General features: G+C 42.7%; 1 protein-coding gene across 1 annotated transcript; it reads right to left on the bottom strand.

The window, feature by feature from the left end:
- Nucleotides 1–1,595: 1,595 nt before the first annotated feature.
- Nucleotides 1,596–14,736, bottom strand: LOC306916198 (uncharacterized protein). The gene is made up of 8 exons (XM_079494009.1): nucleotides 14,654–14,736; nucleotides 11,854–12,017; nucleotides 6,970–7,085; nucleotides 6,074–6,417; nucleotides 5,811–5,954; nucleotides 2,472–4,425; nucleotides 1,736–2,416; nucleotides 1,596–1,702 (listed from the first exon to the last, which is right to left on the bottom strand). The coding sequence occupies exons 2-5, from the start codon at nucleotides 11,870–11,872 to the stop codon at nucleotides 5,888–5,890; spliced, it is 546 nt and encodes a 181-aa protein (XP_079350135.1). The 5' UTR covers nucleotides 11,873–12,017; nucleotides 14,654–14,736; the 3' UTR covers nucleotides 1,596–1,702; nucleotides 1,736–2,416; nucleotides 2,472–4,425; nucleotides 5,811–5,887.
- Between the last annotated feature and the right edge of the window lie 7,902 nt (nucleotides 14,737–22,638).

The raw sequence follows: 22,638 nt of genomic DNA, 5'->3' as shown, positions 1-22,638 counted from the left end.
GCCTCTGTCGGTATCCCGCGGTGCCGCGGGTTATGGCTCTGGCCGGTGATAAGAGTGTTAATTAATTTAACTCGGAGTGTGTGCAAATGGAACCAAATGGACCCGTTGGTTCTATTTGTACACTCTCAGAGTTACATACCCATAAGGGTCCATTTGGTTCCTAACTATAATTTAGCTGGGGACCCCCTGGAACTCCTCAAGGACCGCTGGGGGTCCCCGGACCCCACTTTGGGAACCCATGTGCTAGAGCACCCCTGTGGATGGTAGCGCCTGAGGGTGGGGTGTATTAAAGGCCGATATGCATGCAGGTTTTATTGTTACCATGTATGTTATGGACACTGACATTTACGGGCCCACCTTGGGGGTTTGATGTATCTTCTGCCTCTGGCTCCTCACTTCTGGTCGTGACCGCGCAAAGTATATATAGGGTTTAAGTGTTTAACACAATCAGCTCCGGGATTTCTTTCAAAACAGCTGCTTGGTAAGCACACTTTTGTATAACTAAAATGAGAGTAAATTAAATTAGTAAAGTGTGCTTACCAAGCAGCTAACAGAATGCATAAGAATCAATTATCACTCATGTTTGTACGTTAATATTACTTTAACCTCAAAAGGTAGAAAAGTGCTTATCAAGAAAGAAAATGCATAAAGAACGTATTATAGTGGTGCCTATTATCCTGTAGCGTCATTCAAAGTCAATCAAGTTATCTAAGAACAAAGACAATGAATATAAAGCTAAATAGGGCGATTGGTAAGGCAAAGGGCCTTGTTCAAATTGAACTATGCACAAAGATTTATAGATTGGTCAGGGTGTGAAGAAGCTCCCGCCAGCGTGCTGGTGAGGGAGGACTAGCGATGGAGCTCGTTATTTTTTATTCATAACTAGCACCTTATCGAACTGTCTTATCGAGCCCCTTTTGAGCTTTTTCTATTATTTTGTGGAAAGACATGACGCGACAAATTCTGAACAGAACCAATATCTTTACTGTAATAATTACGATAAACATATTTAACCAAAAACTATCACTTGCACTACTATTTACTACTAGGGGCTTCAAATACAGTACTTTTATTTAAATGTTTAGAATATACACACTTTGTAGTGTCCCTTTGTTGTTTAAGACAGCCTGTTTCGTATTGGCTTTGTTGTTGATGTATTGAATGTTGGTGATATATATTGATGATGTATTGAATGTGGGTTATAATATGTGTCTAACAAAAACAGACAATAGACACAGGAGTTAAAAGAAAAAAAAAAGAAAAAAGATCATTTGTTATTTTTGCATTAGTTCATCAGAACAATTAATCCGCTATGCCGAGACACATCCAACATTCCCTTGCATTGGTTCAAAACAATTAAACATCTTTACAGAGAGACACATCCAACATTCCCATGCATTGGTTCAAAACAATTAAACATCTTTACAGAGACACGTCAAGCATTCCCTTGCATTGGTTTAAAACACAATTAAACAGCTTTATACGTACAAATACTTTAAGTACAAATATAGTTTTATAGTACAATTTTACTGCACAATTATATTCACCCACCTGTCAGAACACATGCATATATGCCTGATACACAATTCAATTCCATTTTATTAAACTGTCAAATAACAAGTTGTCTCAAGACACTTTACATGTAGAGCAAAGGACAGCCGCCCAGAGCAAGCAATATTGCGACAGTGGTAACGGGAAAAAACTCCCTCCCTTAGGAAGAAACGTCAAGCAGAACCCAACTCTAGGGTAATGGTTATAGAATTTGATTGAAATATTGATTGAAATATTTATTAACAGTTTGCAGAATTACATTACACTTCAAGCACAAACTCAATACAACGACTGTAGAACAAAGAGGAGATCCGGGCACACCTAGGCCCTTTTTGAAACTAGCTCCTCGCCACTCGCCCTACACACTTCCACTTGGTTTGAGCATAGATATATAAATAATAGAGATGGCCCTGGGATTCCCATCCCATCCAGTGCCGTCTCTATGATTTATATATCTATGCTCAAACCAAGTGGAAGTGTGTAGGGCGAGTGGCAAGGAGCTAGTTTCAAAAAGGGGGTTAATGTTAAAAGGAGGAAACTTTATTGAACCGACATGTTTCAACCTATACGGTCTTCATCAGGGTCCTGAATTTCAATACAAAGACTGTGAGTGGACGACCCAATTAAGCATTACACTTGTTTACAAGAGGGTCCACCTTGTTCAATTCATGGATTCATTGTTAAAATATAGGACTGTCAGTTTAAGGCAGTAATTAAAGAACCATTTTAGAAAACCTTAGTAGTTGTCAAATATAGTGCGCTGTCAGTTTAAGATAGCACAATGGATAAACCTTTCAGAGAACTTTGAATGGAACCAAATTAATCTGAATCTGCTATTTTTCAATAGCTAAAGTATAACATCATGCTTTAAAACACCAAAAGGGGTTCCCACCCAAAATGGGTAAAAATCCTTTAGTAACCTTTGCCAATCCTAGAAAAACCCTTGAACCCTGAATACAATCCAGGCAATGGATAAAACACCTTGGTAAAAGACCCTTAAAAACTAATTAGGAAGATGCAGGAATTCAGACCATGCCGAATTATAAAGTTTAGTGGAATTTATACAAATTGATTCTCAGTGAAAAGATGTTACAGATCCAGGCTTGACATAGCGTTATTCCTGAGTCCTGGATAAAGTTTCTATTCCGTGAATAACACAATTATAGCAAACATGGCGGAATGTTGTTGTTCTATCGTGATTGGCTGAGATGAATCCATGTTGCTGTCAGCTGACGATGACCCACGTGGAGGAGATCGTTGGCATCCCCTCGTTGGTTCAGCACAGTGATGGTGGCAGCGTAGTGACGTCGTAGTCACAAGATGGGAAGTCTGATGTCTCATGCATGGAGACGCTGTGGTCATGGTGACCTGTAGATATGAACCCTGACTTCACCTACACTGACTGTGCTGCTTAGCTGGGTGATATGCACATACATACATCTGCACGTACATCTGACAAGCCCCTTTCATCAGGTATCATATGTGACTCTTCACTTTGCATCAGGTGTCATCTACTTGACTCGTCCCGACACCCACAAGCTCTGTGGCACTGAATCGTCCATAATCATAAGGTCTCCTATTGCCAGGTTCATCTTAATCTGAGTCCAATGTTGTGGCACTTGAAGCAGAGATCTCTTCCAAAACAGTCAACAAGATACTGCACTATTTCACCCTTCAGTGTGTATACAAGTCTTTTGTGAACAGTTCAAGTGGCATGACTGAGGTACTGACGCATTTCCATTGCTGACACACGACAAAGGCCAGTCTGGGTTGGTATGGGTGTTCCATTGTGCAGCGAAGAAGCTTCTTTGGGGTCAAACAAGCCCCCTTGGCTCTGTGTCTCTCCATTTGAGGATGTTTGGCTGTAACTCCAATCCTTGTATTGGGAATTGAAGACCCCTGCATAGAAGGCAGGCGCTGGTACCAGTGGGAGTGAGTGAATTCACATCATCATATGTCTTCTGCAGATGAGCTTTCACCAACATGGAAAGAGGTGGTGTTAGGACGTGTTAGAAGGTCGTGGTTTTAGAAGGACGTGTTAGAAGGAGGTGGTGTTAGAAGGACGTGTTTAGAAAAGGTGGTATTAGAAGTTGTTATTAGAAGAAGTTGGTGGAAGCTGATCTGCAGATCATGTTTGGGTTATAGCCAAACATCATCAAATGGAGAGACACAGAGCCAATGGGCCTCTAGCACCAACACACTACTGTTGTTTGACCCCAAAGTGCCCCCAAGCCTCTTCTCTGCACAATGGAACACCCATACCAACCCAGCCCTGGCCTTTGCTTTGGGTCAGCAATGGAAATATGTCAGCACCTCAGTCATGCCACTTGAGCTGTTCACAAAAGAAGACTCATATACATGCTGAAAGCTTAAAAAGTGCAGTATCTTGTTGACTTGTTTTGTAAGAGATGAGAGTATTTCCTGAAAAGTAGTCTTGAACATCCAAGGTTTCCACCCGACAGAAAACAAAATGGAGGTAAATGCAAGGTGCTTATAGAGAGGAGAGATGGTCTGTATGTACCTGTATGGGGACAAAGATCCCTTGCCATCTGCACAGAGTGGCCAGGGTGTGAGCTGATCCAACAGGGGGCATTCTGTCCAGTCTCATAGCCAGGGAGGAGGCTCCGTTGTCGGGGATGGAGCACCAGGCCGACGTAGGGTTCTCTTGGAAGGTCTGGTACACGCCCAGCACTGGGACGCTGCCCTCTGCTGAAGGTCTGGTACACGCCCAGCACTGGGACACTGCCCTCTGCTGAAGGTCTGGTACACGCCCAGCACTGGGACGCTGCCCTCTGGAAGGTCTGGTACACGCCCAGCACTGGGACGCTGCCCTCTGGAAGGTCTGGTACACGCCCAGCACTGGGATGCTGCCCTCTGCAAGAAACACACACACACCATCATCATGAATCCATTTTACAATCCATTTACCCCAGTAGTCAGGGAATATCGTCAGTATAGTGTCAAATCTGGGAATACTTTCTTCACCAATGTGTTTGTAAAGGTGTCTACTAACATATCCCACATTGGTTTCTATTCAACCACCCTAGGGGAAGTTTTGACAGCTGCTGAAAGTTGGTGTGCCATACAACCATTATAAGGCATAATGTTTTAAATTTCATTATGCTTGTCAAACTAGGGTGTTTCCATGATTCTGAATCCATTCCAAGCATTAGTTTTGCACTAAAAACACTCCTAAAAATGGTTGATGAGGTCAAAACATTTGGGTATATTTGGGCAAGTGGCTATAGCCCATTCCAAGCATTAGTTTTGCACGAAAAACACTCCTTGTGCTAAATTCGGCCATAGCCACTTGCCCAAATGTGCACTGACCTCATCACATTTGTGATGACGGATATGGCCATTTTTGGCCCAAGGATTGTTTTTGGTGAAAAACTAATGCTTGGAATGGATTCAGAATCATGCTACTTAAAACATAATGAAATTTAGAACATTTTACGTTATAGGCTAATGGTTTCAGCAGCTGTCAGAAATTCCCCTAGGGTGGTTGAATAGAAACCAATGTGGGATATGTTAGTAGACACCTTTACAAACACATTGGTGAAGAAAATTCTTGGTAAGAAATGTATTCCCAGATTGTATTAATATCCCCTGACTACAGTGAAAGAGAGGAGAAACGGAGGCGAAGATTGAAGGAAGGTGAAATGAGAAAGGAATCCAAATAAACAATCTGACAACAAATACTGGATTGTTATAAAGCTACAAAGGTATGGTGAAGGTGCATCAACAGTAGTTAACGTGGCATCACAATCATTTTAACCACTTTATCCATTGATATGTTGGATGTTCAAAAGTAGCAGATGTACAAGCTCACAGCGCAGGAGTTTGTGCCACGCTTGCGAGTTTGTGCAATTGCAATTCTTTTCTGGATTGGTATTGTTTTGTTGCTGTAATAAATCTTCTCTTCTGGGCACCACTGGGGAGGCACACTTTGGTTAGACATAGCATTGGTTAGACATTGGTGCATTAAAACGACCGGATTAAGGTTGGTGAGGGGTGCGTTAACGCGACCGGATTAAGGTTGGTGAGGTGTGTTTGGGAGAGGGTTAAGGTTAGGTTTTGGTGTGCTGCCCCGTGGGAGGTTAGGGTTAGGGTGAGGGTTTGAGATAGGTTGTAGCAACTTGTAGGACTAATGACTGGTCAAGCACAACATATTTTCAGATGGGGGTCCGTGGCCAAATACGCATCAGTTGGAGAACTAGTCAATTCAATTACACCATGAAGTCATCTCGTCATCTCACCTGCGGCCGCGGCGCTCTCAGACTGCGTCTCCCATTCCACACCGACGGCCAGTCCAGACCGTTGCTACGGGAAGCGGTCAGGAAGACCACGCCCCCTTCAGGAAGACCACGCTCCCTTCCGTGGCCACCACCTCTGTGTTAGTTCTGAACAGCAAATACACAGGTAGAGATATTAAACCTACAGTGTGTGTGCGTGCGCGTGCGTGCCTAAATAAATATCTTTTTTTGTGGATGCGGTGTGTGGTGTGATGCTCAGCGCTGACCTGTTCAGCGTGGGTCCGATGCGGAACAGGCCGGACAGAGCCAGGTTCTCCAGGACGGTGATGTAGGTGTGCAGCCTCTCCCCCAAGACGGGCTCCTCCGCTGGGGCTGGACGGTGGAGCTGCTCCCCCCAGACGGGCTCCTCCGCTGGGGCTGGACGGTGGAGCTGCTCCCCCCAGACGGGCTCCTCCGCTGGGGCTGGACGGTGGAGCTGCTCCCCCCAGACGGGCTCCTCCACTGGGGCTGGACGGTGGAGCCGCTCCACCCAGATGGGCTCCTCCGCTGGGGCTGGACAGCAGCACCGTGACGTTGGCTTCGGGCCCAACACCGCCCAGATCTCCAAGGTCTGCCAAGGAAAAACAAACACTGACACTTACATTATTAAAATACAATATGATAATTGAGTCTGCCTTCATGAAATATGTGTCCTTTAGATCTGGTGCGACATGAATATGGTAAAAGTTTTTCCAAAATAGCATACAAATTTCACACAATTTCCAACTCTGAATTTGAACCGATTCGGTAGAATGGCCCATATACAGGAGACTTCAATTCCCAACACAAGGTTTGGGGTTACAGCCAAACATCATCAAATGGAGACACACAGCCAATGGGCCTCTAGCACCAACCCACTACTGTTGTTTGACCCAAAAGTGCCCCCAAGCTTCTTCTCTGCACGATGGAACACCCATACCAACCCAGACCTGGCCTTTGCCGTGGGTCAGCAATGGAAATATGTCAGCACAATCAGTCATGACACGTGAGCTGTTCACAAAAAAAGACTCCTATACATGCTGAAGGGTGAAAAAAATGACTTGTTTTGAAAGAGATGGGCAAGTACCTGTCTCTGATTCAAGAGCCACAAAAATGCACTTGGATTAAGAAGAAGATAAAATACAGTGTGGTGGTGTACTATGATATGGTAGCAGTCCTTGGCCGTGCTCTGGGAGAATGGCGGGTCCACAGTCACACTCTTGATAGGCAGCTGGGGGTCCATAATACAAATCCATGGAACTGCATAGTGGGAGACAAAAAGAGACTCCGGGGAGAAGCTCCCCGGATGACGAGTTAGTGGCAGGTCTTACTGGACCGTGAGTCTGTACAGTGTTAATAACAATCGCACTGATGGGAAACGAACCCACACAACCAAGGGGGGAGAGGGGAGGAGAAAAGGGAGGATGAGGGGGGGTGGGAGAGGGGGAGACGTAGCGTTCTCAACGGGTCCGAAAATTAAGGCCCGGCCCTACCCTACCCGGGTCGGCCCGAGGCTCGGCCTGACCCAAACAATTACCATAATGTTAGGCCACTAGATGGTTCAATATACAGAGAACAGTGTGAGAGAACAGACTTATCGCCGAAATAAAGGATTTATGCAACTCTCGTTGGCTGTTAATGTTCCATTTCCACCATTGTAATGGATTCCAGGGGTGAGTAAACATCTCTGAAGTAGCAGCTCCCTTTATTTTAGTTTTAGAAGTGACGGTTATGTCTAAGTCATGGAACTTCTCCATTCACCGTTGTGCAGAGATAGACTACATTATTTTTATCAACTGCCAATTTGGCTATAATCTAGTAGTGTACATCAATCATCGACTCTTAATACAGATACATAGCACACGTAATGTGCGTAACGGACGGTGTCCAAAAGAACAAACATACAAACCATCCACACACCGCCAGGGTTGGGAAGGTTACATTTAAAAAGTAATCCCCTAAAGTTACAAGTTACTTGCAAAAAATTGAGTAACGTAATGAGAGTACCACAATTTCAAAAGTAAGGGGTTACTTTCACTTACTTTTGGATTACTTTTATGCAAAACTATTTAATTAGATAAAACAAGTTTTATCATTGATAACCAGACAAGAATGTTTTTCAAGAATGAAAAAACTACAGAAATAGTTAAATCAGTGGTTCTCAACGATACCACCTCAGAAAATATTTGGCTCTTAAGTAGACCTACCACCATTATGATTCATTTTAAAATACAGTCTTATTCAGGCACAGTTTGTACAAAAGGTAAGTTTATTCCTAATCATTATAATAATAATTCCTAATCATTATAATAAAATATGTATACAGCCAAAAGCAATTGGTATAGGCCTATTGGAAAAACAAATGGTACTTTAACAAATACGTTCTCACATGGCAGAGGGCACACACACACACACACACACACACACACACACACACACACACACACACACACACACACACACACACACACACACACACACACACACACACACACACACACACACACACACACACACACACACACACTGAGAGACCAACAGCTGTAATTAATCACAGACTGATTCAGTTTGCATTTAGAAATCAACTATTGTTGTAGGCTATGTCGTTTTGAAATGATCTTGATACGACACTGGTCAACACAGAAGCTGTTGAGAGCTGCATGTTAATGATATGATCCATAGAGTTATGGTTATGTCTGCATCATAGCGAGCAATGCATAGCCTACTGGAGGGCCATTTGAACGGAATGTATCATTTTCCACCTGTGACCCCGCAGCTACAAAGCGCTCCACACACACACACCCCGCCTCCTGTTTTCCCCTATACAGATCACTAACCAGAGTGTCCGCTGGCTATAGATCATCACGCGATATAATGGAATATAATATATATAATATAGGGACTGGAGAGTTGGATTCTGACGTGGTGCTGCTGGGACCGCCGCTGCTCGTGTGCCCACTGTGCAGTGCATTATGGGTAGCGGCAGCGACACACACAGTGAACCCCTAATTGCTCCCGATGAGTAGGTTGGTGCCTTGAATGGTTTCTTCTGCCATCAGTGTATGAATGTGTGTGTGTGAATGGGTGAATGTAATGCAAAATTACAGCCTAATCAAGCCTGTAATAAATTGATGAGGGGAGAATGTAATCAAGGGGAGAATGTAATCAAGCCTGTAATAAATTGATGAGGGGAGAATGTAATCAAGGGGAGAATGTAATCAAGCCTGTAATAAATTGATGAGGGGAGAATGTAATCAAGCCTGTAATAAATTGATGAGGGGAGAATGTAATCAAGGGGAGAATGTAATCAAGCCTGTAATAAATTGATGAGGGGAGAATGTAATCAAGCCTGTAATAAATTGATGAGGGGAGAATGTAATCAAGCCTGTAATAAATTGATGAGGGGAAGGGTTAGGGGAAGGGGAGAATGATGAGGGGAGAATGTAATCAAGCCTGTAATCCCCGTTACTGTAATCCAGTTAGTAAGACGCTATTTACCTTTTTTTTCCTCCGATTACATAACAGCGTTACCTGTAATCCGTTGCTTCCCAACCCTGCACACCGCTCATGGCGTTTTCAACAGCTTACAGACCTGTTATTTTGGGCACATACCAATGAGGCGCGCCACGTGACGACTGCTACAATACTAAGCATTTTGGAAACCAAATGGCCTGTACAGTGGACTGTAACACAACTGTGATCATGTAGCTTACGTGTAGCGTTTACACATGTAGTTAGAATGCAATCAGTTGCAACTGCAATTTTGTATGTAGGCCTATTTAGAATGCAGTAACAGTTGCACCTGGAGGCAGACATCAAGACCATGAAGATGACCTGGAACCAGCTGGAGAGAACAGCTCAAGACAGAGATGCCTGGAGATCGCTTGTTGACGGCCGATGCCCCAGAAGGGGCAGTAGGCGTACGTAAGTAAGTAACAGTTGCACCTTACATAAATGTTGTTGCATGGTGAATCATGATATTGACTGTTTCTCACCTTATAGGCTCCTTCACGGCGCATGATGATGCCTTGATCAAATGGGTTTAGTACGGTTCAAGGAATCCAGGAACCTGGAGAAAGGACCTCCTGTCAATACTTGCCTGATGCCAGGAAGAACCGTCATGTGAGAAATACTCGCCTGATTTCAGGAATTAAACTGTTACGCGATAAATACTCGCCTGATTCCAGGAAGAAAACTGTTACATGAGAAATACTCGCCTGATTTCAGGAACAACCGTTGTGAGAAATACTTGCCTGATTTCAGGAAGAAAACTGTTACATGAGAAATACTTGCCTGATTTCAGGAACAACCATTATGTGAGAAATACTTGCCTGATTTCAGGAACAACCGTTATGTGAGAAATACTTGCCTGATTTCAAAAAGAAAACTGTTACATGAGAAATACTTGCCTGATTTCAGGAACAACCGTTATGTGAGAAATACTTGCCTGATTTCAGGAAGAAAACTGTTACATGAGAAATACTTGCCTGATTTCAGGAAGAAAACTGTTACATGAGAAATACTTGCCTGATTTCAGGAACAACCATTATGTGAGAAATACTTGCCTGATTTCAGGAACAACCGTTACATGAGAAATACTTGCCTGATTTCAGGAACAACCGTTATGTGAGAAATACTTGCCTGATTTCAGGAAGAAAACTGTTACATGAGAAATACTTGCCTGATTTCAGGAACAACCGTTGTGAGAAATACTTGCCTGATTTCAGGAACAACCGTTATGTGAGAAATACTTGCCTGATTTCAGGAAGAAAACTGTTACATGAGAAATACTTGCCTGATTTCAGGAAGAAAACTGTTACATGAGAAATACTTGCCTGATTTCAGGAACAACCATTATGTGAGAAATACTTGCCTGATTTCAGGAACAACCATTATGTGAGAAATACTTGCCTGATTTCAGGAACAACCGTTACATGAGAAATACTTGCCTGATTTCAGGAACAACCGTTATGTGAGAAATACTCGCCTGATTTCAGGAAGAAAACTGTTACATGAGAAATACTTGCCTGATTTCAGGAACAACCGTTATGTGAGAATACTCGCCTGATTTCAGGGAGAAAACTGTTATGTGAGAAATACTCGCCTGATTTCAGGAAGAAAACTGTTACATGAGAAATACTCGCCTGATTTCAGGAAGAAAACTGTTAAGTGAGAAATATTCGCTTGATTTCAGGAAGGAAACTGTTACGTGAGAAATACTCGCTTGATTTTTAGCAAGAACCGTTACGTGATAAATACGTAATAGTTATTGGGGCGGCAGTGGCTCAGGGGTAGAGTTGCCAGTTGGGAACCGAAAGGTTCCCAGATCGGGCTCCCCCAGAGTTTGTGTCAAAGTGTCCTTGAGCAAGACTCTGAACCCCTAATTGCTCCCGATGAGCAGGTTGGTGCCTTGCATGGTTTCCTCTGCCATCAGTGTATGAATGTGTGTGTGTGAATGGGTGAATGTAATGCAAAATTACAGCGCCTTGGATAAAGACTGTTAAATAAGATGTCGGTATTGATTTCACACTGGTCTTTGCTTATTTTGACATGATGGTACTAATTTTGTGGTGGTGTTCTTATTTTTAATATTACACTGCTTATGTATTATGCCTTTTGTAATCTTGGCATCATTGAAAATGACGGCTCTTTTTGAAAAGAAATAAACGTTAAAAAAATAAAATAAAATAAAAGATGAAAGTATTCGCAGTTTGTACTTAAGTAAAAGTATCAGTACCAAATCGTATACATTGTCTGGTTCGGTGTTCAAGATTTACTTGAGTAAAAGTACAAAAGTATTGGCACCAAAATATACAGTTAAAGTACTGATTAGGCAGAAGGTCACGTTTAAGAAGTTTTCAAATGTATAAAACAAATGTATGTATATTTTTAAAAATCCTTTGAAGATAACAGATCTACAAACTCACAAGGTGACGCAAGGTACTTCTTCCACCACTGAATATAAAACATGATGCTGGGTGTTTGTGCACGGTTAGAGAGAGAGCAGGGGGTGCAGAGTTGTACTCACTGTGATGTCTCTCGTCCATCCTGGGTCGTCAATCCTGCGCAGTGGGTCGTTGGTCTGTCTGTCTGCGCAGTGGGTCATTGGTCTGTCTGCGCAGTGGGTCGTTGCTATGTCTGTCTGCGTAGGAGTAGCGAAGACATTGAGCGAGGTTGTCCATCAACTGTTCCCTAAACACGTACAAAATAAATAAACACGTACAAAATAAATACAAAAATGTTAAAAGATACTGATAACGGATTCACCTTGAACTCTTGTTGAATAATCATAATAACTGTTGTGATATTAGCCCATGCACAGTACATCTTAGTCTATGTACTTGAACTTGAGATACAGTGTACTTGATATGTATTGTGTACTGCCGGTACTGTAGCATGCTTTATAGATAGGCTACGAGAGACATCTAGGCGACAGCAAGGTCAGCCTTGCTGCAGTAGGCACGTTCTTCTGTCTCATATCTTATTGTTACGTCATTATGATCCAGCACTATATATGTTTCATGTTTGTGTAATAAACTTTGTGAACCTTAGCGTGATACTGTCTCGTGTCTCGTTAATTTGTTCTCCCGGGTACCCGCCGGCCGCCGCCGCAGTCGCCGTACCAAAGTAATACTTCAACAGGATTGTCACACACCACCCAGCCTGCACACACTACCTGTCTGTCAACCCAGACGAGGGTCCCGTATTTAGATTACAACAATTGGTGCTCAGAAGTGAGATACCAGCAAGAGGTGAGTCACTTTATGTTTTATTCTTTCTAGAGAATAAGTGCCTCTCCTCTTGCCTGGTAAATCTCCATGTTAGGTTGTATGCAAGGTTTATCTTAGTTAAACCTTGTCTTTTTTGGTCCCACATCTTTTTTACGCTTCCAAATTTTACTGACATAGACCCTGTTTAGTTAGGTTGTTTCAAAAGTGACTGTTGTTTTTGTTTTAGTTGACTTGACAGAGTTTAGAGATTAAGACTGCTTTGTGTTTCAAGCAGCGAATATGGTTAGAGTCCATATTTAAGCCTGACGATTGGTTCGTTAGCAGAAGACTGCTTTGTGTTTCAAGCAGCGAATATGGTTAGAGTCCATATTTAAGCCTAACGATTGGTTCGTTAGCAGGAAAGACTGCTTTGTGTTTCAAGCAGCGAATATGGTGCCGGGCGATAGTTTAATTCCATATTTAAGCCTAACGATTGGTTCGTTAGCTGGACAGATTTATTCTGTTGATTCGTACACTGTTTATTGGATAGTTGACAGTGGCCTAGTGGTGTCTCCCATGCTAGGTTAAGCCGGGCGATTGCTTTCGTACCGCACAACAGCTGTGTGTTTCCCTGTTGTTTTTGTTCTGTTGGATGTTGTCCAACAGGGTATGATTTGTGACATCACGTCATACTGAGCCTGTGGTGGCCTTTTTTCCCACAGCATACATTAATTTGTATTTTGCCTTGTTTTCACTCTGGTCATTGTCCTAAAAGTCACTGCTAGATAGAACATTTCGGTACCCATTGAGGTATCATTTTTCAAGGGCTGGTGTGTGAAGAGATACCGTTGAATATTCCTGCTGGTTGTCTGTTTTGTGTTGTGTGTCTTGAGTTGGGAATGGGCATTGGAAAAGTTAAGCTAACCCTAGAATCAGGGTGGCCAAGTATGAGATTTACTGTGACGGGGTGTTTTCCCAGTCGCACGTTCCAAATGCTCAGTTTTACATTCATTCATTGTATACTAGTATGATATTGATGTGGCAATGCACGAGCCATGCAGGAGTAGAAAGAACCTTAGTTATCTATGTGTTTACATAACACTGGCTGCTGCGCCATAGCCTGAGATTTACAGTGACTAAAAGAACTTGTGAGTTTCTACGGGCCTATAACCAAGGGGGGGCTGATGGATCGGATAAGAGAAGTACAAATCAACTGATCATGCGTAGTTTTTGTTTCATTACTTACATGAGTGACAAAAAAAGAAATAGCCGATCTACAAGCTCTAAAAATGGCCAAAACAATTTTAAGCAAAATTGCGTTAGAAAAAATAAGAATTTGCTAACTATGGTGTTTACATAACATCCCAGCCCGCTACAAATGGTGCTGGAGAAATAAGTGGCTAGACGACCTTGGACAAGAACACTGAGTGCTTGCGCAAGCGGCAGGAATATAGTAATCTCATGTTTTACTCGAGTAAAAGTATCAAGCGCTATATAGTGTCAGTAAATCAAATGTACTTGAGTAAAAGTAGTAAGTACCCTGCCCTGGTCGATAATTCAAAATGTAGTACTCAAGTAAGAGCACTAAATATATTTGCAATAAAATGTACTTGAGTAAAAGTAGTAAGTACCCTGCCCTGGTCGATAATTCAAAATGTAGTACTCAAGTAAGAGCACTAAATATATTTGCAGTAAAATGTACTAAAAGTACAAAAGTAGAAGGACTCCCTGTGAAAAGTGCCTGGTTCACTGTTCAAAATGTAGGCTACTCGAGTAAAAGTAGTAAGTACCCTGCCCTGGTCGATAATTCAAAATGTAGTACTCAAGTAAGAGCACTAAATTTATTTGCAGTAAAATGTACTAAAAGTACAAAAGTATAAGGACTCCCTGTGAAAAGTGCCTGGTTCACTGTTCAAAATGTAGGCTACCTGAGTAAAAGTAAAGAAGCGAGCCGATCTACAAGCCAAGTTAGAATTGATGAGGTGAAACGTTGGCATGTTTTCTAAAATAAATGACACATGGAAGAGTTACTGTCGATGAGGGCTAGGTGTACTACAATAGACAAAGTAAAAGATTGCAATTATGCAGATGTATTAAGTAATTATGTATGTAAGGAACCTGTTACGGTGAGTAGGGATGAGGACTCAAATGCAGGAGACACCACTGAGGCAGAACAATTAAACTTAGAAGGATTCATTAATCAAACTCAGGATCTTCCACAACTGGGCAAAAGGCAGATAAAACTCAGAATGCATAACAGGAACTCACCCAACAGGGAACTAACGAACCAACAAGAACAATGCAAACACAGGACTTAAATAGACCCAGGATAACAGGGCACAGGTGAACTCAACTGACAATCAACACTGGGATAGGCTGGACACAGGTGGAAACACTGACCAATTACAAGGTTAGACAAGGCAGGAAAACAGTAGGCTAACTAGGAAGACAGGAAACACTAAAAACAATACTACAAAATAAGACGAACAAAACCAAGGTAACAAACAGTGTAACCAAAACAAACAAACAGAACAGTCAGGAACACATGACCAAAGACCAAAACAGAGCGTACTGAAATGACAAATCTTATCTTAAGTCCAAAAGCAAAATAAGGACAGTCAAAGTCTACAGTGCGAGGAGCGGACCGTGACAGAATCTCAATGTTCGAAAACATAGCCTAATGTTTATGTAGCAGGGATAATATATTATGGGAGATAATGACTACACCACCCTCACAGATAGGAGTGAGGGATCCTACAAACACATTAACCATATATTGTATTTATATTGGACAAGGTAAGTGAACAAAGGTAAGGTAACCCAAATTGGTTAAGTGTTCAGAATGAACAGAACCAGAGGCTGATGTACCAAAAAGGTTTATTCAACATCAAGTTTATTGAATCTTAAAAAGGAAGTTGTGTTAAAATACGAAGGGAAGGAGGGGTTATTATGATCATAAAAAATCACACCCATGTGAACCGAGTCGTGCAGTGACGTCACACACTAACCAAAGCAACCGTGCTCATCTGGCCACGTACAGGTACACACATACACAGATACAGACAAAGCTGGTTGTTGGAGTGGTTTGCACCACTCAAAAATGGGACTATAAGCCCACAAGTGGCAAATTGGTGATGAACGGTGAAGGCTAACTAATTGCACACAGCAAATAAACAAATCAAATTAAGTATATGCCAATAAATAAATAAATATATATGCCATCCAAATTCACATAAAGTAAAAATATTGCGACCCTGGTTCGCAGATGACTATGAAAACCTGTAAAACCTGTCTGTCGTGCCGTCAGCCCCTGTACACTCAAGACACTGCCCCCGCTGCCACCCTTAGATCTCCATATATGGAGCTGACCTGTTCCGACATTCCATATGTTGATCTGACCTCATCAAACCCTGTACGCTCAAGACACACTCCATATATGGCCAGTACAGAATTCATTCCATATGTTGATCTGACGCCCCATGCCAAAGCGCCAGCGCTCGCCCAGCAGTCTGCTGTCACCCAGGCGGATGCGTGCACGCAACCTCAGAAGCCCTCAGGGCGCCTTACTGGTTAAAGGGAAACTTCACCCTTTTTGCAAAAGAATATATGTTTAATGACATTTAGAAGATTTAGAACACTTTCCTGGTGGTCTTTGTGTGTAATGTGTGGTTTTTAGATATTTTAGATTTTAGCAGTGTGCCCAGTGTGTTCATGTCAATCATGTCAATTAGTTTTTTTCTACTTAAAGGACCACTTCACCACTTTTCAACCTATCTTCATATAATTGGTCCTCACTAATGATCAAGATAAAATAGCACAATTTGTTCCTACTCAGTCTGTGTCTCATTGGAGGGCTGTGGGCAGTTCAGAAACCCGTCCACCAGTGACATCTTCGTTAATATATATATATATTCAGATTTTAATTATCTTGAGAACTATGTTTTCCATTTTTGCATTGCAACTTTACTCGAGTAAAAGTACAAAAGTATTGACATCAAAATTAACATCTGTTATATTGTTTTGTTTTGTTTTGTTATGTTATGTGTTTGTTTTGTTATGCATTTCTTTGGTTGTGTTTTGTCTATGTCTGTCAATGTTTCATATACAAAAGAAAATTAATAAAGTACAAATCAAGGGTAAAAGTACTCATTATGCAAAATGCCCCATTTCAACTTTTCAAATGCATGGAAATCTTTTGAAAATAGATCTACAAAATAAATATGGCACAGCAAAAGCACAAAGTAAACAAGCAATAATAATATTAATGGCCCAGTATACACCCATGTCCTCAGCCCTATTAAAACCCAAGCTCAAATATAGATAAAATATGTCACGGGAGGGAAAAACAGTGAACGGATAGTTAGTCCGGACTACAATAAATCACAAATAAAACATTTTATGGTTCAGCCCTCAATACCAATTCATCCCAGCAACATCGACAAAAATATACAAAACAATACATACATATAGGCTCTCTCTGATAGAAACATACATACTCAAGGCTCCCTCTGATACACTACAATGTGATAACCCAGGAAGGCTCTGGGAGATAAGAGTATAAAGTAGGCTAACAGCAGGCCTAGCATTTTGAACATTATCAAAAATCCTCTTAAAACCCATCCTCCCTACCCTGTATTGATGGCAGTGTCCCAGCTCTGCAAAACAACTCTATAAAAGGGAATATAGTATATGCCACCGATTCCAAACATATCCCCATATTGCCAAAATGATTGATGAAAGCATCAACATTATTTGCTCCAGGTTTTCTCTCTTCCAAACAAACACCGAACTCAGGCTTCTGGCAAACAGAAGGCCACGATCCTAGCCACCCCTTTTATGCACTCCCCTTAAAGGGGCAGCAGGTCTTAATGGGTTATGTACCATTTTAGATTTGAGCTAACAGTCCCTCACACCTCGTGACACGTCACACCACCATATGGCCGTCAGTGAAGATCATGACACTGTCGTCATCAAACCCTGGATAACCATACATAGAGAAGACTGGATTATCACCTAGATCTGCATATATGGAGCCGGCCAGCAACTCTACATCTGACCTCAAACCCATTGATCTCCATATATGGAGCTGACCTGTTTTGACCTTGATCCATCCTTCCTCTTCGATGTCTCCCTTTTGACTGATACCTGTCCATTCAAACTCTAGACGGGCCTGCCCCAAAATGTTATGAATGACATTTTAAACATGAAGACAGTCTGTTGCGCGCTGGTGTCTAGTCGTGTGGTTCAAACGATTGTCGTGCTGCATTGGGGACCCCCTGGAACCCACCCAAGGACCCCAGGGGGTCCCCGGACCCCACTTTGAGAAGCACTGGTGCAAAACAATAATTTCCATGAATAAATCAATGAAAACGTTTAAGAAGTAGTGAAAATAGCAGCTCCACCAGAGTGCTCCAGACTTCCCTCTCCAGAGCAACATTAGTGACTTCCTCCTGGGAAGAAACATGTATGCCTGAATTACACTGTTTCATGCACGGTGCACATACCATAAACGGCCACTAGGGGGAGGCATGGTACAGTGTAACACAGTGGAATAGCTATACTGTGATCTCAGCAAAGTCTAACTCCACTGGTAAGCCTGTCTGGTAAGCAGAAGGTCCTGGGTTCGAATCCGGGTCCCAGCAGTGTGTCAAGGCCTTAACTGCTCTTCTGTGGGGAGCAAAGTGAAGCTGAAAATCTGTGACATTAAAGCGGCACCACTGTATATAGTTTGGTGCATCAGTGGCCACTTTGGATACAAACCAAATGTCAGCCGACTTCATTACCCAAGAGTCTCTGCAATACATTCATGGAAGGAACATAGTGCTTCTATGAATACATCTAATTATTATTAGAAAGGCGGGGCATTATAATGGTACTTTTTATTCAGCAGTTTTATGCCCACGTGCCTCCCTGTACAGTTATGATTTTATCTTCAGTGGTGGATGTAATGTACAGACTTTAATTATATTCTCATTCTGCTTTAGAACGCATTACACCTGTGGTGTGGCCACCAGGTGGCAGTGCAGTAGAGCAAATACCACCTGTGCAGCTGTGACCGGTGCCCAAAAGAGTCACGTTAAACTTGTGTACCATTTCAACAGAATTGACTACACCATGAGCAACACAAAAATCATATAGGCCTATTTATGAGTGCACTGTTCTAAAGTGTGGTTTGCAATAATTATTGTGAAACCCAAATGTAGCCCCCGGGCAAGACCGAGCCTGCAATAGCCTTGTGTTGGCACGGTAGGTTGTGCGTTGGTCAGGAGCCCCGGGTTCAATCCCTGCTTCTGCCTAATGCTACACAAAGAAAGTTGTTCTCTATACGTAAGACTACCAACTTAATTTATTTTCTTCTGGAGATAAAGAACTCCATTCAACACTCTAAACTTTACACATAGGCTACAGGACTAGTAGCCTACGTCCCCGGGCGACCTTCCTAGTCGACGTAGGCGCGAACGTCAAACCTTTTCTTCTGTAGAAAATAGCAGATCTACAAGTTCACCGCACGGCACTCGGTGCCGCGCTGTGAGCTGAAAATCAGGCCTTCCGGTCTGATCTTCGGATATGTTATAGAGCTTCTCTAGACGCACGCGTGGAACTGTAGTACGTCCCCGGGCGACCTTTCTAGTCGACGTAGGCGCGAACGTCAAACCTTTTCTTCTGTAGAAAATAGCAGATCTACAAGTTCACCGCACGGCACTCGGTGCCGCGCTGTGAGCTGAAAATCAGGCCTTCCGGTCTGATCTTCGGATATGTTATAGAGCTTCTCTAGACGCACGCGTGGAACTGTAGTAGGCCTACGTCCCCGGGCGACCTTTCTAGTCGACGTAGGCGCGAACGTCAAACCTTTTCTTCTGTAGAAAATAGCAGATCTACAAGTTCACCGCACGGCACTCGGTGCCGCGCTGTGAGCTGAAAATCAGGCCTTCCGGTCTGATCTTCGGATATGTTATAGAGCTTCTCTAGACGCACGCGTGGAACTGTAGTACGTCCCCGGGCGACCTTTCTAGTCGACGTAGGCGCGAACGTCAAACCTTTTCTTCTGTAGAAAATAGCAGATCTACAAGTTCACCGCACGGCACTCAGTGCCGCGCGGCACGGAGTGACCATGGGTTATAGCCCATGGTCTCGGAGTCATTTTCGTCTTTTTTTCAAATCCTCAAAAATGATGGACAACGGCATGCTATAGTATGCCCTTCGAGACCATGGGCTATAGCCCATGGTCTCGGAGTGATTTTCGTCTTTTTTTCAAATCCTCAAAAATGATGGAAAACGGCATGCTATAGTATGCCGTTCGAGACCATGGGCTATAGCCCATCGTCTCGGAGTGATTTTCGTCTTTTTTTCAAATCCTCGTTTTTCATCATTTATGACCATGGGCTATAGCCCATATCGGACGGCATACTATAGCATGCCGTTTTTCATCATTTTTGAGGTTTTGAAAAAAAGACGAAAATCACTCCGAGACGATGGGCTATAGCCCATGGTCTCGAACGGCATACTATAGCATGCCGTTTTCCATCATTTTTGAGGATTTGAAAAAAAGACGAAAATGACCCCGAGACGATGGGCTATAGCCCATGGTCTCGGAGTGATTTTAGTCTTTTTTTCAAATCCTTGTTTTTCATCATTTATGACGATGGGCTATAGCCCATGGTCTTGAACGGCATACTATAGCATGCCGTTTTCCATCATTTTTGAGGATTTGAAAAAAAGACGAAAATCACTCCGAGACCATGGGCTATAGCCCATCGTCTCGGAGTGATTTTCGTCTTTTTTTCAAATCCTCGTTTTTCACCATTTAGGCTATGACCATGGGCTTTTTCAAAACCTCAAAACTGATGAAAACGGCATGCTATAGTATGCCGTCCGATATGGGCTATAGCCCATGGTCATAAATGATGAAAAACGAGGATTTGAAAAAAAGACGAAAATCACTCCGAGACGATGGTCTCGGAGTGATTTTCGTCTTTTTTTCAAATCCTCAAAAATGATGAAAAACGGCATGCTATAGTATGCCGTCCGAGGCCATGGGCTGAACTTGAACCCACGACCTGTGGCTCACATAGAGTGCTTATCAAAAAGTGCCACCATGCTCTCTGAGAATCTCCTCAGCTATCCATCTCTTTCTAGTGCATACATCCATGCAGCTGACCTCCCCATTGGTGGATGTGATCCTGGCAGCCAGCCCAGGTGTGTTCTGGTCTTGTTGATTGAGCTGAGAAGGACCTATAAACCTTCAAGGTTTATAGGTCCTGCTCTGCTCAATCAACGGGACCAGAACACACACTTGTTACTTTTCTTCCAGTTCATTATACTCGTCGTCACGCTACTAGTCCTACATACTTACACCTAGAAACCCCATTCAAACCTACTTAGGTTCATCTTACGGTGGACATGTTTGCCTGTAAAGGAATCTTTGAAATGTTTCAGATCGGACGGCATACTATAGCATGCCGTTTTTCATCATTTTGAGGATTTGAAAAAAAGACGAAAATCACTCCGAGACCATGTCTCGAGTGATTTTCGTCTTTTTTTCAAATCCTCAAAAATAATGAAAAACAGCATGCTATAGTATACCGTCTGAGATGGAGTACAGCCCATGGTCAAAAATGATGAAAAACACGCTTTTTCGTCACGCTTTTCCATCACGCTTTTCCGTCACGCTTTTCCCCACACACCCCTATAGTTTTTTGCAGGCTGCTGCCCTCGGGGAAGAGGTACCAGAGTATCAAAGCTAACACAAGCAGACTGAAGAACAGTTTTTTTCAGGCTGCTGCCCTCGGGGAAGAGGTACCAGAGTATCAAAGCCAACACAAGCAGACACTTAAAAGCACTAAAGACACCTTTGATGCACAGCACCATTCAAATGCTCTGTACATGATCCCAAGGCCCCATTTGAAAAGTGACACCAAGAAGAACAACTTACAACCTAAAACTCACTGAGAGCTCAGTAGCACCCTTGTTAAGATGACGTCCCTGTGAGCCAGAGGTTGTGAGTTCAAATCCAGCTGAGTTCCTCCTACTTTCACTCTGCAGCATGTTTTGGAGAATAACATCCAGAAGAGAACTGGAAAGAGAGGTACAAGGTTGTCTTTATTGCTAAAACTATGAAACATTTCAAAGATTCCTTTTCAGGCAAACATGTCCACCGTAAGATGAACCTAAGTAGGTTTGAATGGGGTTTCTAGGTGTAAGTATGTAGGACTAGTAGCGTGACGACGAGTATAATGAACTGGAAGAAAAGTAACGAGTGTGTGTTCTGGTCCCATTGATTGAGCAGAGCAGGACTATAAACCTTGAAGGTTTATACTATTTTCTCAGCTCAATCAACGGGACCAGAACACACCTGGGCTGGCTGCCTGCAGGATCACATCCACCAATGGGGAGGCTGTCTGTGTCCTGTCATGGTTTCTCCTCTGTATTATCTGATTAACATCCACGATAACACTTAAAAGCACTAAAGACACCTTTGATGCACAGCACCATTCAAATGCTCTGTACATGATCCCAAGGCCCCATTTGAAAAGTGACACCAAGAAGAACAACTTACAACTTAAAAATCACTGAGAGCTCAGTGGCACCCTTGTTAAGATGATGCCCATGTTAGCCACAGGTTGTGAGTTCAAATCCAGCTGAGTTCCTCCTACTTTCACTCTACAGCATGTTTTGGAGAATAACATCCAGAAGAGAAATGGAAAGGTGAGGAGATTCTCAGAGAGCATGGTGGCACTCTGTGATAAGATGCTGTCTATGTGAGCCACAGGTTGTGGGTTCAAGTTCAGCCCATGGCCTCAGACGGCATACTATAGCATGCCATTTTTCATCATTTTTGAGGATTCGGAAAAAAAGACGAAAATCACTCCGAGACCATGGGCTATAGCCCATGGCCTCGGACGGCATACTATAGCATGCCGTTTTTCATCATTTTTGAGGATTTGAAAAAAATACGAAAATCACTCCGAGACCATGGGCTATAGCCCATGGCCTCGGACGGCATACTATAGCATGCAGTTTTTCATCATTTTTGAGGATTTGAAAAAAAAAAAAAATCACTCCGAGACCATGGGCTATAGCCCATGGCCTCGGACGGCATACTA

Source organism: Electrona antarctica (assembly GCF_951216825.1).
Source record: "Electrona antarctica genome assembly, chromosome: 23".
In the NCBI taxonomy this organism is placed as follows: Eukaryota; Metazoa; Chordata; class Actinopteri; order Myctophiformes; family Myctophidae; genus Electrona; species Electrona antarctica.
The sequence above is the reverse complement of the archived record's forward strand: the minus strand, read 5'-3'. Positions and strand labels throughout refer to the sequence as shown.